The 16,286-nt window shown below is 42.8% G+C and overlaps 1 protein-coding gene across 8 annotated transcripts in view; it reads left to right on the top strand.

Moving 5' to 3' along the window:
- SRGAP2 (SLIT-ROBO Rho GTPase activating protein 2) overlaps window positions 1-16,286 on the top strand; it is a 215,113-nt gene that overhangs the window by 92,800 nt on the left and 106,027 nt on the right. For 7 of the 8 annotated variants that reach the window (XM_079978969.1, XM_079978967.1, XM_079978968.1 and 4 more), the window contains one exon: window positions 2,685-2,847. In XM_079978969.1, coding sequence (XP_079835095.1) covers window positions 2,685-2,847 — 163 coding nt within the window. Of the gene's footprint in view, window positions 1-2,684; window positions 2,848-9,594; window positions 9,755-16,286 lie in introns of those variants that run through there. The other variant, XM_079978971.1, reaches the window with a different exon arrangement.

The following is a 16,286-nucleotide window of genomic DNA, read 5'->3' as shown; positions in this document are numbered from 1 at the left end:
AGCTGAACCCCAAAAAAGGGGGTAGATCACTGCCAGTTTTTAACTCTCTGAGTAGATCGCAGTCTCTTGGGAGTTGGCCACCCCTGGTTTAGAGAAAAGGCAAGTCAGAGGTGACAAGATAATCATGCAGAGAGAATATAATATATTATATTATTATAGAGAGTGGATGGAAAAACTTCTCTTGAAAGAAAGAAAGAAAATGTTGCAAGATATATATATGTACACTTACTAACTTTGCATAATGCAACCCCATCAATGAACTGAGGCTTCATTTGTGCAGAATTTTGATGGGCGAGAGGAACATAGAACATGCACAGTCTTGCGTTTGATTTTGTCTTAAGCACCTTGGGGAGAAGATATCACTGGTCTCCATTATAGACAGCATTCACCCCTGGCTGCTGCTTGACCCCTGCTGTGAATTGCACCTCTGATAATCCATGGATGCCAGGGTTGACTATGGACTTTTGGCCAAAAAACCCCATGTTCTGAATCAGATCCCCACTACGACTGTGGTTGTCTCACTAATAAGTGACGGCAAAGGGGAGAGGATTGGACTTATTTCCCACTCTGTCGTCATTTAATTTTTGTAACTGAAAATTAAAAAGGGTCTTGACCTAGTGTCTAAGAGCCAGTGTGGTGTAGTGGTTAAGAGCAGTGGACTCGTAATCTGGTGAACCGGGTTTGATTCCCTGCTCCTCCACCTGCAGCTGCTGGGCTTGTCACACTTCTCTGAAGTCTCTCAGCCTCACTCACCTCACAAAGTGTTTGTTGTGGGGGAGGAAGGGAAAGGAGAATGTTAGCCGCTTTGAGACTCCTGAAGGGGAGTGATAAAGCTGGATATCAAATCCAACTCTTCTTCTTCTTCTTCCCAGATAAGTGAGTTGTTGTTGTTGCTGTTGTTTAGTCGTTTAGTCGTGTCCGACTCTTTGTGGCCCCATGGACCAGAGCACGCCAGGCACTCCTGTCTTCCACTGCCTCCCGCAGTTTGGTCCTAATCTTCATTTGTGTGCTTTTCGGCTAAGATTTTTTGGGAGGCCGTAGCAATGAGGAGAACACATTACAGGAGAATAGAGCGAGAGGTTTTGACACTATGTAAGTCTATTTCAATGTTATAGCTGTTGTTTTTGAAAAATTCAGTATAGATTATTGTAAGGTGCTGTGCAGCCATTCTCCTTTCAAAGAAAAAGAATCATAGTGTCCTAAGAGAGCCCAGGGAAGTTGTTTATTTATACAGCCAGTGGTGTGTTATATTTAAAAGCCCTGTTATTTTTATCAATACTTTGCTGTAAGGATAAATGAGTTAGTGAGCATTTGTTAAACATCCTGTCGTGAGATGCGCCTCGTGGCTGCTCCGAGGAGAAGTGATTGTGGTCATTGTTCTGAGAAAGTTACCGCCCTGCTTTCTGTTCCCTGATAGTGAACATTCAGTTTCTGGAAGGCTACCGTTCACAAGGTCCTCAAGTAGCAGACCTGTAGCTTTCTCTCAGCATGTCATCTAATATTTCTCTACTAGGGTTGATTTACGGATATGATTTTGTTGAAATCTGGTTTGTACAGATCGGTGGAAAGAGACTGCTAGCAAAGCCATCAGGAGCTTTAGTGATTCTTCACCCTGAAGATGATCACTCTGAAACAGAATGAAACAATATTTTAAATTTTATTGTATTTTTATCTTATTTGGCTTAATTTTGCAGGGTTTAGTGGCTTACAGTGCAATCTTAGCTTGGGTTTTATCATCACTAGGAACTAATTTAAGACCTTTCTGGTGAAAAATGATGTATAAATAACAAAGAACAATAGTCTTTAAATAAGTTTTACATCTATATATCTGTATCTATCTATATCTATCATCTATATCTCTATATCTTCCGCCCATCAGGCTGAGTTTCCCTAGCCACTCTGGGCGGCTTACAACATAGAAAACAGCAAAACACCAAACATTACAAAACAAGATATCTTATACAATCAACAAACAAACCAATACATCAATAAAAACCAATAACAATTAAAATAACAATAACAACAGTTTACAGTTATACCCAAATTAAAGTAACCGCCGACTCCAACTAAACATTTAACCATCAACAAGCCAACAAAAATGAAACAGAAGAACCAAAATTAGAACTGTTTAAAACTTTTAAAACATTTTAGCCAGTTGCCCCAACCCAAGAGTTGTTCTAGCAATGTCCCAGTGGACTCCCAGGAAGCTTTTAGCTGCTCAGAGTGAGTCTGGGTTCCGCCCCCTAGGCCAGGTGAAAATGGGCCTTGCAGCAGGAAGCGGTCTTCCTTCCAGCGCTCATGGCAGCAGCAGGTTGTGTACATAAGAACATACAAATAGCCTGCTGGATCAGGCCAATGGCCCATCTAGTCCAGTATTTTTTACTTACATTGGCCGTCCAGATACCTGTGAGAAGCCAGGGATCACAGCATGAGCACAAAAGCAATCTCCCCTCCCATAGTTTCCAGCAACTGGAATTCTAAATTGTTGTAAAAGTTGTGCTTTAATTCCTGACTACTGCCTCAATTTTTGCATTTTGAAAACTTCAATGTTTCATAGTACATGTACATTACTACTATACAATGGTACCTAAGAAAAGTTCAGTATATTGTATTGCATCACCTTTGCCTCTTCTATGGAAAAAGACAAGGATAAAAATAATATTTTGGTTCTGCTTTTCCTGCAGGAAGGATCAGAATGTTCTTTCACCTGTCAATTGCTGGAACCTCCTTTTAAACCAGGTGAAGCGGGAGAGCAGGGACCACACCACCTTAAGTGACATCTACCTGAACAACATCATCCCTCGGTTTGTTCAAGTCAGTGAGGATTCTGGGCGACTTTTCAAAAAGGTAATGATTTTATTGCCACATGCATTATTTCATAGCTTCAGAGATGGCTTTTGGTGACATAACACAAGTGAATTTGTCCCCTTGTTGCATCTGAATTAGATTACTGTTATGTGCTGTATGTGGAGCTGCGTCTAAAGACTAGTTGGAAATTATAGTTGATCCAGTATGAAGCTAACTGGCTGTTGATTTGGGCACATAGGTCAAACATGTTTTTCATTGAGTTACTAATTAGCTTCTGGGCTCAATTCAAAGTGCTGGTTTTGATCTTTTTAAAGACCCAAATGGTTTAGGACCCAAGCATTTTGAGATACTTGTCCTGGCAGAATCCTAAGTGAGCAAGGGTTACCCTAACAGCAGCTTCCTAGCATAAGAGAATCAAGATTACAATAGTGTAATTTCTTCCATTGGTGTCCTGCTGTGCTTCTCAAATGCAAGTGGCTTTCAGAGTGATCCTATTGCACCCAGTAGGGAATACTTTGAGGCCAGGACCTCTCTGTGACTATTATACATGTTTTATAATCAGGCAGAGCGCTCCTTTTCTATAAAATGTAATCACGGCAGTGGTGAAATAGCTTTTTACAAAGCTGGGCGCTGAGCAGGGATACAGACTTCTCCAAAACTACCTCTTCCCCTTATCATTGCTTCATTTTAAAAGATAAAAAAGGGAATTAAATGGATTATCCCTTGCATTTATTAAATATGGCTAGGTATGGTGTGGCAGCCTCTAGATCAGGGTTGGCATGCATGGGATCGTGTCCAATTACCCCCCTTTTTTAAACCATCTGGAAAAGTTTAATAGTGATAACAAGCTTTTATGAAGTCACTGCTTATGGGTATGTGCATTACCTGATACTTCTTTATTTTTTGGGTTTAAACATGCACATCCTGCCTTTTCTAAAAAGTTGAAGCTGGCTAACCAGAAAAAAAGAACTAAAATAACAATAAATAAATACAGGGGGGAGGGAATTACAGATAGCATAATTATTCAAAAACCCTAGTAGCAGAGGATACTTAAAGGCATTGCATTGCCCTGTAATCCTATCAGGAATGTTTAAGGGTATGTCTAGCACCCTTCAGGCCTATGTGTTCATTTTACATTCTGAAATGCCTGTATTTGTGTGGTGCTCCTGAAGCAGAGGTGGCAGTACCATTTGTTTCCAAGTAATGTGAAAGTAACAGCTTTATTTGACCTTCTGAAACTTTTTGCTAATTAAATTATCATTGATTAAGTACTTAGAAGGGATTATTGAGTAACAGGGACCCTTTAGTTTCCCTTAATCTTCGTAGAGGATAAGTAATGTTTCTACATTATACTCTTGAGGACAACATGAAAAACAAATTGGCTGGCTGGCAAGCACAAAGGATTTCTTTGGGAAAGTGTTCTAATATAACACAATTCCTTCCAGTAGCACCTTAAAGACCAACTAAGTTAGTTCTTGGTATGAGCTTTCGTGTACATGCACACTTCTTTTGTGCATGCACACGAAAGCTCATACCAAGAACTAACTTAGTTGGTCTTTAAGGTGCTACTGGAAGGAATATTTTTATTTTGTTTTGACTATGGCAGACCAACACGGCTACCTATCTGTAACTAATATAACACAGTCGCTTGGCTGGAAGCATTGTCCCCACCCCCACTTGGTTAATTTCACTGTAATTTGGTGATCAGATACCCATGTGCATTGTTGGTTAGAGCAGGGATGGAGAACCTGTGGCTCTCCAGATGTTGTTGGACCCAACTCCCATTATCCCCTGACCCCCATCCCTGGGTTAAGAGCGCTTTACCAGGACCAGGGAAACCTGGGTTCAAAACTCTACATCAATTGACTAGGTGATATTGGAGCAGTCATTATCTCTTAGCCTCACGTGAGAGAATGATGTTTGCCACCTTGAGCATCTTGGAGGATAGCTAAAATAAAAAAGTAGCAAATAAATCAAGAGTTTGGATATTTCTTTAACTTTGCCTACACAAAGACTTCTGTAGTTTTAACTGTGTAGCTGCCATTCAAAGTAAAATGGCATTCTTTGGCTACACTCCTATTAATTACAGTCAGACCTCAGTTGTTGAACATAATGTGTTCCGGAAGCCTGTTCGGCTTCTGAAATGTTCGACAACTGAGGCACGGATTTCGATTGGTTGCAGGAATTTCCTGCACTCAGCAGAAGCCGCGTTGAATGTTCGGCTTCCGAAAAACATTCGAAAACCAGGACATTTAATTCTGGGTTTTCAGTGTTCAGGAGCTGAAACGTTCTGAAACTGAGGTGTTCAGGATCCGAGGTTTGACTGAAGTACATATTGTATGGAAAAATGAGTGACTCAGGCTACAATCCAGTGCATGCTTTCTTGGGATTAAGTCTTTGCTTAAATCCTCTCTACAGTGGTACCTCAGGATGCGAACGGGATCCATTCCAGAGCCCTGTTTGCATCCCGAACGGAACGCAAGATGCAATAGTGTGTCTGCGCATGCGCGGGTCACATTTTGCTGCTTCCGCACATGCGTGTGACGTCATTTTGAGCGTCTGCGCATGCGCGAGCGGCGAAACCCGGACGTAACGCACTCCGTTACTTCCGGGTTGCCGTGGAGCGCAATTCGAATGCACTCAACCTGAAGCACATTCAACTCGAGGTATGACTGCATTGAAAAATCTGCATAGAGCTTGTGCACTTTTTTCTGGCAGTAGTGGCAACATGCTATTGAATGCTCTTTTGGTCATCATGGTGCAGAAGCTAAGGAGATGAGGTCCAGTTACTTCTGAACAGCTACTTCTGAACTGTGCTGTGAGGTTGGGCGGTGTTGGGGCTGCTTTGCAGTGGCTCATGATGCCACCAATTTGCACCTTTGCAACCTGCCAGAAGCTTTTGTATAGGTTGCCCTGCACTGCACATTCTAGGACAGCCTTCCCTAATGGGCGCTGCTCATACGTTGTTGCATTCCAACTCCCAGCAGCTCTGGCTAGCCTGGCCAGTGGTCAGGGACAATGGGAACAGTAGTCTAAAAAAAAAAATCTGGAAGGTATCAAGTTGGAGAAGGCTGGTCTAGGCCCTCCCTACTAAATTAGGTCTAGTAGGGAAAATTGAATTACCCTCTCTCTCCTACTATTTTTTTTATAAAGCATGAAATGGTGGACTGGAAGGAAGCTAATAGTTACATTGCTAAGAAAAAGTACAATAATGAAGTAGCCTACTATGGGAATAGAAAATTAATATAGATAACATGATTTTAAATGGCACGTAAAAAATATATATCTTGGTTTGTTTTCCACAAGCAGAGCTCTGTTGTTTTGCCTCAGGTTTTGCAAAGACAGGAGCTGTTACTTGTTAGAATCTAGTATCCAGATAACAGGTCTGCCAAGTTGGTCAAATGCCAGGATAGTTTCTTCTGTTAACTCTCTTTATGCTTGCTATGTGTCAGTAGCACATAATTCTTTGCACCAGTCCCTCCTGGGGAACCTTTCTCAGACTGACATGTGATATGCGGAATGGAAATAGTTTGTGACTGAACCCAGAGCCACTGGTGATTGTGCTCTTTGCTGGAAAGCTCTCTCAATTTCCTGCATCCCAATCAACCTGACAAGTGTGAACTAGCACAAGGCTACTGATAAAGCCCAAATATCAAAGCGCTTAAGGGGCAGATTTGTTAACCAGCAAATAGCCAGTGTCTAAATGTAGAATTATGAAAGAAAGCAGCACTGTAGGTACCGCACCATTTCTAAGTGCTTCATTTAGTATGTATAATTGTACTTGCTACATGCCATCTAAATGTCTGAAAGCAGCTGTTATTTTAAAAAAAAAACCCTTCAGATATTATTCAAGGGAAATAAGATAGTTGATTTCCAGCTGTTTTGCAAATGGACTAGACATTAAATTGCAATTTGTTCCAACTTTATTTTGTTGTTGTTGCAAGATTGTGTACTTCAAATCCAGCACATAAACAATGTTGATATTTGTAATTTTTGTTAAACAAGAGATCCATGCTTTTGCAGCCACTGGGTGAGTGTGGCTGCAAATAAAGTATTTTAATTGTTTCCCTAGGGGCTATTTGCAGAAGTCAACTGATCACACTTTTCAGTGTTACGGGTATCTGTGCCCTAACGCATGAATGATTTCCAAAAGTTAGCTCAGTTGGTAGAGCATGAGACAATCTCAGGGTTGTGGGTTTGAGCCAGACCTTGGGCAAAAGATTCCTGCGTTGCAGGGGGTTGGGCTAGATGCCCCTCATGGTCCCTTCAAACTCTATGATTCAGTGATCTAAGAGCAATCCAAGGTGAAGAAAAATATCAAGATGCATGTCGCACAAGGCGAAAATTAGCTGTCCTCTGTGGGCAAGTGGCTCTTGGGTCCCAGAAATTAGCTGGTTGCCTGTTCCGGACGGGACTGCACTCCCTCTGAAGGAGCAGCCTGGGGGTGCTGCAGGATTCAGCATTGTCCCTGGAAACCCAAGTGGCCTCAGTGGCTAGGAGTGCCTTTCACTTACCAGGCTTTTGACTGTTCCTGGACTGGGACAGCTTGACCACAGTGATTCAGGCATTGGTACCTTCCAAAGCGGATTACTACAATATGGTGCTTAACTCATGCTTAATTTGGAAGCTGCAGTTCGTGTAAAATGCTGCAGCATGATTGCTGACAGGAGTGAAAGTCTGTCAGCATATTACAACTCCGCCCAGTGATCTGCACTAGTTCTAGTTTGCTACCGGGAATTGTTCAGGGTGTTACAATTGGTATATAAATCCCTTAATGCAGGGATGAGAAACTTTTTTGGGTTCATGGGCCAGATCCTTAACAGGATCGGCCTCACAGGCCAAATTCTGCAGATGGGTGCAGTTACCTACCTGTCCATAACTATTCATACGATAGTGCACGAATGACTTTTAAATCTCTAACGTTGGTCATTTAAGGGATGGGGTTGGGGAAGTGGTTCTTTCTGCCCTAGGGTGGGGAAGGGGAGGAGGAGAAAGAAGGCATCACGTGTGAGGAGTTCCTCCAGCAGCAGTTCTGCAAAAATGCAGATCCGCTGCTGGAAGGACTCACACACACTTAGTGATGGATTTACGTATAAGCTAAACAAGCTATAGCTTAGGGCCCCACTCTCTTGGGGGCCCCAAAAAAATTTAAAGAAAAAAAACCTGGATGTACATTTCCAAAATATAAGATAAAAAACAAATAAAATAAAACCTACATACAGCAACAGTGTTTTGTGTTGTGTAGGCTCCTATTATGTAAGTAATGGGCCCCGCCTGCTAGCCTGCTCCGTTAAATATCACATATAAAGGGCCCCATTACCTTCAGTAGCTTAGGGTCTCATCAAAGCTAAATCTGGCACTGCGCACACTGCCTGTAAAATGGGGGGCAGGGGCGGGGGAGCACGGCTTTGCAAGAATTCCAATCCCACCCCCACCCCGTAGGAGGAAGCCTGTACCTTGGAAGTCAAATGGAATCTGTTCTGGAAGTCCGTTTGTCGTACAAAACGTTCGGAAACCAAAGCGCAGCTTCTGATTGGCTGCAGGAAGCTCCTGCAGTCAATCAGAAGCCGCGGAAGCCCTATCAGACATTCGGGTTCCAAAGAACGTTCACAAACTGGAACACTCACTTCTGGGTTTGCGGCGTTGAATGCCAAAATGTCTGAGTACCAAGGCGTTCGGGATCGAAGGTACAACTGTAATTTATAGGCAATGTGCACAAGAGAAGTCCCTCTAGCAGTGGATCTGCAGAAAGCAAGGGGGAGAAGCATGCATTTATGATATGAGTTACTGCTTTAGTGTGACAGCATCTGCTCCCATTTACATGAAACCAGTTTACAACTCAGTGCCTGTTTACATTTGACCAGGTGCTTTTGTTACACTGCTTTAACTGAAAACAGTCTACACCTGCTGAATTTTTATGTTACTTTTAATTGTATTGCTTTATCACAGATGTGCTTGCTGTGGGGACTCTTTTGGGCAGAGAGGCAGCATATAAATTTAATAAATAGCACGCTTTCATATAAAGTAATGTCCATGTGCAATTAAAGATGCATGCATAAGAAGGTATTTCCCAAATGGGGGACAAAAATGACATATCCTGGAAGGGAGAAGGCCGGTCACTGTATCTAGCTTACCAGATTCGAAAAGCTCATTCTGAATGATTTGGGGATAGTTTCCAGATGCACAAAGTGCTGGAATTGAAGCTGGGTTGTGACAAATTGCAAAGGGCGCGTTTCACTCGAGAGATGAGCTGCTGCATTCTCCACCCGCTGGAGCAAAGCCCCCTTTCAAGGATAGTTAGAAGAGAAGCCTGCCACTATAATCTACCCTTCTGGCTACATAGGCCTGTGTAGCTGTGATAAGGTCTGCGCGAGGCACAGTCACAGCCTGTGGTCATTTTCTCAGAGCCTGGAAGATGCATCCTGTCACAGCTATTGTCTGTGAATCCTGACATCGCAACAGATCCCATAAAGAAGGGTCCTGCCTTTTTATGCACTTCACAGCAAAAAGCAGCTGTGACTTTTCTGTGAAATGTGTGGAAGTAGGTAGCCCAGCCCTCCAGTGAGAAATGTGCAGGCCACAACAAATCCTCTTGTCTCTTCCTGCAAGATTCTTCTTGTTTTGAAGGGAAGGTCTTCCAAGGATGGTGCAGGCATGCTGCCTGTCAGGCTCTGGCATGTTTGTCTGTAATATGATTAACTTCCAAACTTCCAGAAGCAATTTATATTTGGGGGGGTTTTTTGAAGCTTTTCAGATGCCTGTCGTTCTCAGCCTGGGCTGTCAAGTTCTGCTGCTGTTGCAAGAAGCCTGCAATATGGTCTGACTTAATCTAATTAAGTTTTTTCTCTTCCTATCTCACGATGAAGAGATCCTTTTCAGGGCTGTGATACGAGGAAGGGTCTCATTTGTTTGAGCAGTGGATGGAAGCCTGCCAACCACTTCAAAGGTATCTTTGCTGATAAGGGAAGTCAGGTTTGCTGCCAAAGCCAACGGTTTGAGTGGTGTCTGAGATACGAGTGTGTTGCTAACATTTCTGACCGGCTGCTAGGGGGGCTTTAGTGCCCTCCCAAGGCCTCTCCTTAAAATGCTAGCTGAGTGGCTACAAGCAGCAATATTTGGGGGGGCATTCAAGATGGAAGTGATTCTGGAACCACTTCATGCAACAAGGGAATAAGAAAATGGGGTGGATTTAAATGCCAAGGAGCAACAGGCTGAAGTCAACTAAGTCACTGTGTGAGTGGAATGACTTCTGCAACAAAACTTGCATCCACCCTCACATATCCCAAAATCTGCTCTGGCAGAAGTTCCGTTGTGTAAGTGGAAGTTGTTCTACTTACGAAATTACTTGGCTGGAGACAACCCAAAGATTTGCAGGTACAGTGGTATCTCGGGTTGCATACACTTCAGGTTACATACGCTTCAGGTTACAGACTCCGCTAACCCAGAAATAGTACCTCGGGTTAAGAACTTTGCTTCAGGATGAGAACAGAAATCGTGCAGTGGCAGTGCGGCGGCAGTGGAAGGCCCCATTAGCTAAAGTGGTCCTTCAGGTTAAGAACAGTTTCAGGTTAAGAACGGACCTCCGGAACGAATTAAGTACGTAACCAGAGGTACCACTGTACTTTGTGTTGAAGTACCTGCACGCTGAGAGCCAGTGTGGTGTACTGGTTAAGAGCGGTGGACTTGTAATCTGGTGAACCGGGTTTGCTTCCCCGTTCCTCCACATGCAGCTGCTGGGTGACCTTGGGCTAGTCACACTTCTCTGAAGTCTCTCAGCCTCACTCACCTCACAGAGTGTTTGTTGTGGGGGAGGAAGGGAAAAGGAGATTGTTAGCCACTTTGAGACTCCTTAGGGTAGTGATAAAGCGGGATATCAAATCCAAACTCTTCTTCTTCTTGAAAAAACAAGTTTCTCACTATATGTGGGTTGTACATAAGCCCCTGAATGTTTAACAGAGCTGGGCCAGCCATTAGGGAGGCTGAGACAACTGCCTTAGGCACCAGGAGCTCCCCCCCCCCCAGGTAGCACTCACACTGGCGACCTACCTGCCCCACCACTTCCGTCAGCGACGGAGAAGCACCACCTCCATTGGCGCCATTTTTTGGCAAGATCATGTCACTTTGGGGTAAGATCTCACCCCAAATTGGCACCATCTTGTCAGAAATCAGCGCTGATGGCAATGGCGCTTATCCGCCAGTGGCAAATGTGGATGTGCAGAGGTGTAAGGAGCAGCTAGGTGGTAGCGGCAGAGCAGGGTGGCCTTTCCCTTTTCGCATCAGGCAGTGGAACATGATTCACCACCCTTGATGTTTAGCAGTCGGAATCTGCCACTTCAGGAATTCCTGGTTTGGGAGCATCATATCCCAGTCCTATGAGAATCTATTTGTTTTTGTTTAATTCTGACTACAGAATTGGCCTTTGCTTGCAACGCAGACTGGTATTGTTTTATCAAATTGGTTGTGTGAAAATATAGGGCCAATTCGGACTGTCATAGCTCAGCTTATTAAGGCAAGATACGCACAAGCCTTGCAAACAGATCCCTTTTGTCATGGCTCATGAGCAAAGGGTGCCTCTAGTTTACCACAGTTCTGAAACTGGTTCAAGTGAAATGGGAATCTATGGTTAGAGATTTCCAGGTTTAATTGTGGCTTGCAATAAAGGGAGGAGAAATAGCTCTTTGCATGGGTATGTGAATATCTCAGCTCAGTATTTGTTACAGATAGGTAGCCATGTTGGTCTGCCATAGTCAAAACAAAATAAAAAAATTCGTTTCAGTAGCACCTTAAAGACCAACTAAGTTAGTTCTTAGTTGGTCTTTAAGGTGCTACTGGAAGGAATTTTTTTATTTTGTTTCAGCTCAGTATTGTGCAGGGGGTGGGGGCACATGCAAAAATAAACTGGACCAGCATTATTTGGCTCTGCTAAGAACGGCACTGGTCGTACATTTCTACTATTTTGTGATTCTACAACCCCTCTGGAACCATGTTCCCACATGTGAAAGAAAATAAATAAATAAATAATAAATAAATAATAATAATAATAATAATAATAATAATAATAATAATAATAATAATTTATTTATACCCCGCCCATCTGGCTGGGCCTCCCCAGCCACTCTGGGCGGCTTCCAAAAGAATATTAAAATACTATGATACATCAAACATTAAAAGCATCCCTAAACAGGGCCTTAGCATATAAGGGAGAAGGCTAGGTTACAAGCCCTTCTTGCTTCAGTTAGCTCTCTAAGGGAAGGAGGAGGGAGCGGGGGGGCGGGTTGGGTTGGGTGTGGGAGCATTCAAGCATTGGCTGCCATGTATTCAGCCCCAGGAGAGAAAGTACCATATGCCTGAACAAGCAGGCTGACTCAAAGTTCTCTTAGGATACATGCTCTTCTTTTTAAGGGGATTCTACATAAATCTGTGGATGCTGTTCCGTTCCGTAGCAGTGACCACATTCCATGAAAATTGCGCCGTTCCAAAACTGGAATCTATAGCACTTTAAGAAAAACAACAAAGGCTTTGCTTTCAAATAGAAATAATAATCTGATGAGAGGGGATTGCAAGCCTTAGTCAAAATAATGCAGAGATTGGCACTTCTAGGGAAGAATACATGGTTTCTGCCTTGCCTATAACTAATTATATTACATTTCCCTGTATGAATTCTAATGAAGTTGAGGTGTGAGCCCTACACATTGGCTCACGTTGAGTTCTGATCCTCTCCTTGCAAATCTCAGGAGGGTAGGTTGCTTTGATATTGCTTCCATTCTTCTTTTTCAGGTTTCTTTTGATTTCTTGCTTTTCTCTTTGTGCAGTACATATCTTTGATTCCTCTGTATTTCGAGCTTTGAGTGTGCTCCTTTTTAACTCTCTTCTGTTTAAATTTATTATCTTCAGATAAAACAGTGTTATGAAAAGGAGCCCAGTCTTTGGATTCCTACCCCCTTCTAACTATTCTGTTTTCCTTTAAGTTTCTGTGTGCGCTCATAATTCTCTGCATGGCGACACCATCATATTTTTAGCAAGATTTCCAGATCTTCTCCTGCTGATGTTATTTACACATATGGCCTCTTTTTACGGAAGAGGCCCTTGTAATTTAGTCTCCTTCATCGCCACTCCTTGCCAATTGCGATAGAAGAGAGAGATGTCTCTAAGTCAAACCAATTTTGACATGTTTTATGAATCTCTTATGTGTGTAGCAGTTTTTGGCATGAAGCAGCAAGCTATGCGTTCATATTTCAGCTCATTAAAGAATTTTGTGTTGCACATGAAATAGGGTCTGCCTGCTAGACAGAAATGATGTACTCCGGAGGTTAACAAATCTGTATTACCTAACCATGTAGCATTCCCCTCCCTTTTCTGTTCTGGCTAGTTTCTGAACAGACAAATTTTCTTCTGGTTCCTTTAGCTTCTTAACTGCAGCTCAGAGTAACAAGAAGAGAAATCTGAGAACTGAAATGTTTAAACAGCCTTCTTCTTGATTCTGTGCAATTTATTTTTATGTGCAGCTGGCCTCTTTAGGCATATTATCAGCTGAGGTGAAAGGTAAATGTTGAGATAGTGCCAAGAAATACAGATCTATATTATATATATCTGTGAGGAAACTAAGCTAATCTCCTAAGTGTGCTTTTCTCTGCATCCATTTCCTTTGCTGGAGTCTTCGAGGGCAGGAGAATCTTTCTTCCCATGACATGGTTTCCTCTATAAGCTCATCCAGTGGCTTAAGTTCATTGTGAGAAGGCAACTCTGGGAGGTTTTTTTTCTTGCTGTTGCAAGAATCTGTGAGGCTGTGACGTACTTGCTGGGCGTCATTCTAAACTCCTGTCCCCTTTGCCACTAAGGAATTGTGTGCAGCTCTGAAATTGTACTTTAGAGTCCTGTTCTTCTTTCTCACTTCCACTTTCTTATTGCTGCTTGGAGAACCACTTGCTCCTCTCTCCTCCCTCTTCCTTATCTCTAAAAAATGAGTGAAGAAAAAAAGACAGAAATGGAGGCAGGCATCCTGTTCATGACAGCACGGTCAGCTGCACGTCTGCATGGAATCTGTGCATCTACTTCAGCAATTCCATGAGCTCCATTTGAAAAGACTGTTGTCTTAAATGTTGCAACGTAACAGAGAACAGTTTTTACTGCTTACCTGCTCGAGCGACTGGCAGCAAGGAAAGAGTCCGTGACTTTCTGTGGGGCAATTTTCAGGGCTTGGTGTCTGTTCATGACAAGATGGATAATCAAACTTGTACATCTTCCTTTGGGTCAGCTCTGTATACTTCCAAGCCACCACCCTCCACTTAGAACACTAAATTTCACCTTCTGCTTTCTTAGTTTTAGTTCAAAGGATGGTTGACAAGGGATGCTTTCACTCACCTTGATGGTGGTAAGGAACTTCCTAATGACAAGGAAGTATTGTAGCTTTCATGGGCAGTTTGCTCCACCAGCCAAACGCTTGTACAAATAAGAGATTCCCCCCACAACTAATATTTAGTCTGGAATTGCTTCCCCATACTTCTTTGCTTTGATCCCCTTTGGACATCATTAACATTATTTCATAATAAAAGACTTGGAAATTTAAGGGTTTTTTTGCCATATGTAAATACATTAACCGAACTGTTTAAATCTATTTAGTCAATGTTTTTTTAAGCTTCCCCTCTCTTATGGATCCTTTTACTCACATCTACTCTTGTTGTTAATTCACAAAAGTTTACCACTTTGTCAGCTCTAGCCAGTGATCCAGTTCAGTCATGTTTGTGAGCAGGATATGCAGATAAACCATCTTTCCATAACTTCCGAGTTCTTGTACTAGCTTTGCTATGTAGAGCTATAGGGGATTTGGTCATGAAAGGTGCTGGTAGCTCATCCTGTTTTGTGTTGTATTTGATAAAAAGTGAAAATCCATAAAATGCAGGAGACATTTTCAAATGATCAATTAGACAGTTTTGTAATATTGGCTTGCTGAAGGGTATAATTCTCATAAAAGGTTGTATTGAGACCTTTTGCTCTATAAGAGTACAAATAAGATTGGCAGAAAAGATTCTGAACCAGTGGCGTAGCGTGGGTTGTCAGCACCTGGGGCAAGGCAAGTAATTTGCGCCCCCTAACCCGTGGATTTGCGCCCCCTAACCCTAACCCCCAGATATTGCGCCTGGTGCGGCCGGCCCCCCCTGCACCCCCCACGCTACGCCACTGTTCTGAACTGCATTAAATGAGTGCATAAGAAGTGAAGAGACCAGAAATTTAAGACTCTGAATTCTCTGAAACTTTAGAATTGGAAAGATCCTAGATGTCACTTAATCTGCGCCCTTCAGAAACTCAATTATAAGCATTTTTCTGTCTGACATCTGTGTTTTGAAGAACCTATGATCATGGTAACAGGCTCTGTATCTAATTGCTAATTAAGTACTGGGAGATAGTTCAATTGTTGAGCTTTTTATTAAAAAAAGAGTCATTGCTGCAATCTAAGTAAATGAAGATTCCAATGGCTAGGAGCCATATGATTGCTAGTCCAACAAGGGAGTATTGTAGTTTGGAAATGAACTGCAGGCTTGGGAGGAGGGTAATCAGATTGTCTTGGAACCACAGTTAACTGTTTTGAAACTTGCAGTCTAGGTGCTAGGGCTATATGAGGAAGTGGTCATCTGTAGCCCTCTCAGCCATGTGCTAAGCCAGAACTGTGTGGTCACCCCCAGTGGCGTAGCGTGGGGGGTGCAGGGGGGGCCGGCCGCACCGGGCACAACATCTGGGGTTAGGGCAAATCCACGGGTTAGGGGGCGCAAATCCACGGGTTAGGGGGCGCAAATTACTTGCCTTGCCCCGGGTGCTGACAACCCACGCTACGCCACTGGTCACCCCCACTCACCCACAGTGCAGTTAAAAACAGATATATTTTAAGCATTGATCCCAGTTGTCTGAATCTACTCCTGATATTTGGGGTAGAGAAATTATTAGGTGTGTTTTTAAATTATTTAAACATGTCTTTCACATGGTTTCCAGTGCTCCATATCAGTTTTAGGTATTATTTTATAAAGATGTTTTGCTCCAGGCCAGTCACCGTACAACTCAAGGAGATCATTAAATGATTTGCTATAGTTCAAAGTCTGGCAAGATAATTCCTGTCTGTGGTTTGGGTGAGTTGCTAGAATCAGCTCTTCTTAGTGTGGAAAATGAACTGCCCATGCTGCATTTCCATTTACCTTCCCTATATTTATTCACAGAATTGATGTTGATCACTTTAAAAGCATTTTGCTTGGTGTTTGCCAGACTTTGCAGTGGATTAGATTCAGGTCATCTAAGAAATGGGCAACAGCAGCTTGAGGATGGCAGGTTGGTCATCCAGCTGCGGTGCCTGCAGCCAACCATGTCAAGATAATATTTTCCTAGGGGTTTGAGAAAGAGCATCAGCGAAGGTAGGGTGCATGAACCTGTCATGAGTGGCATTGAAATTGTGCAAGATGGAGTATAGGGCATTACTTCCAATACTTCACAGG

Source organism: Podarcis cretensis (assembly GCF_951804945.1).
Source record: "Podarcis cretensis genome assembly, chromosome: 6".
Lineage (NCBI taxonomy): Eukaryota > Metazoa > Chordata > Lepidosauria > Squamata > Lacertidae > Podarcis > Podarcis cretensis.
This window is presented reverse-complemented; position numbering and strand designations above follow the sequence as displayed.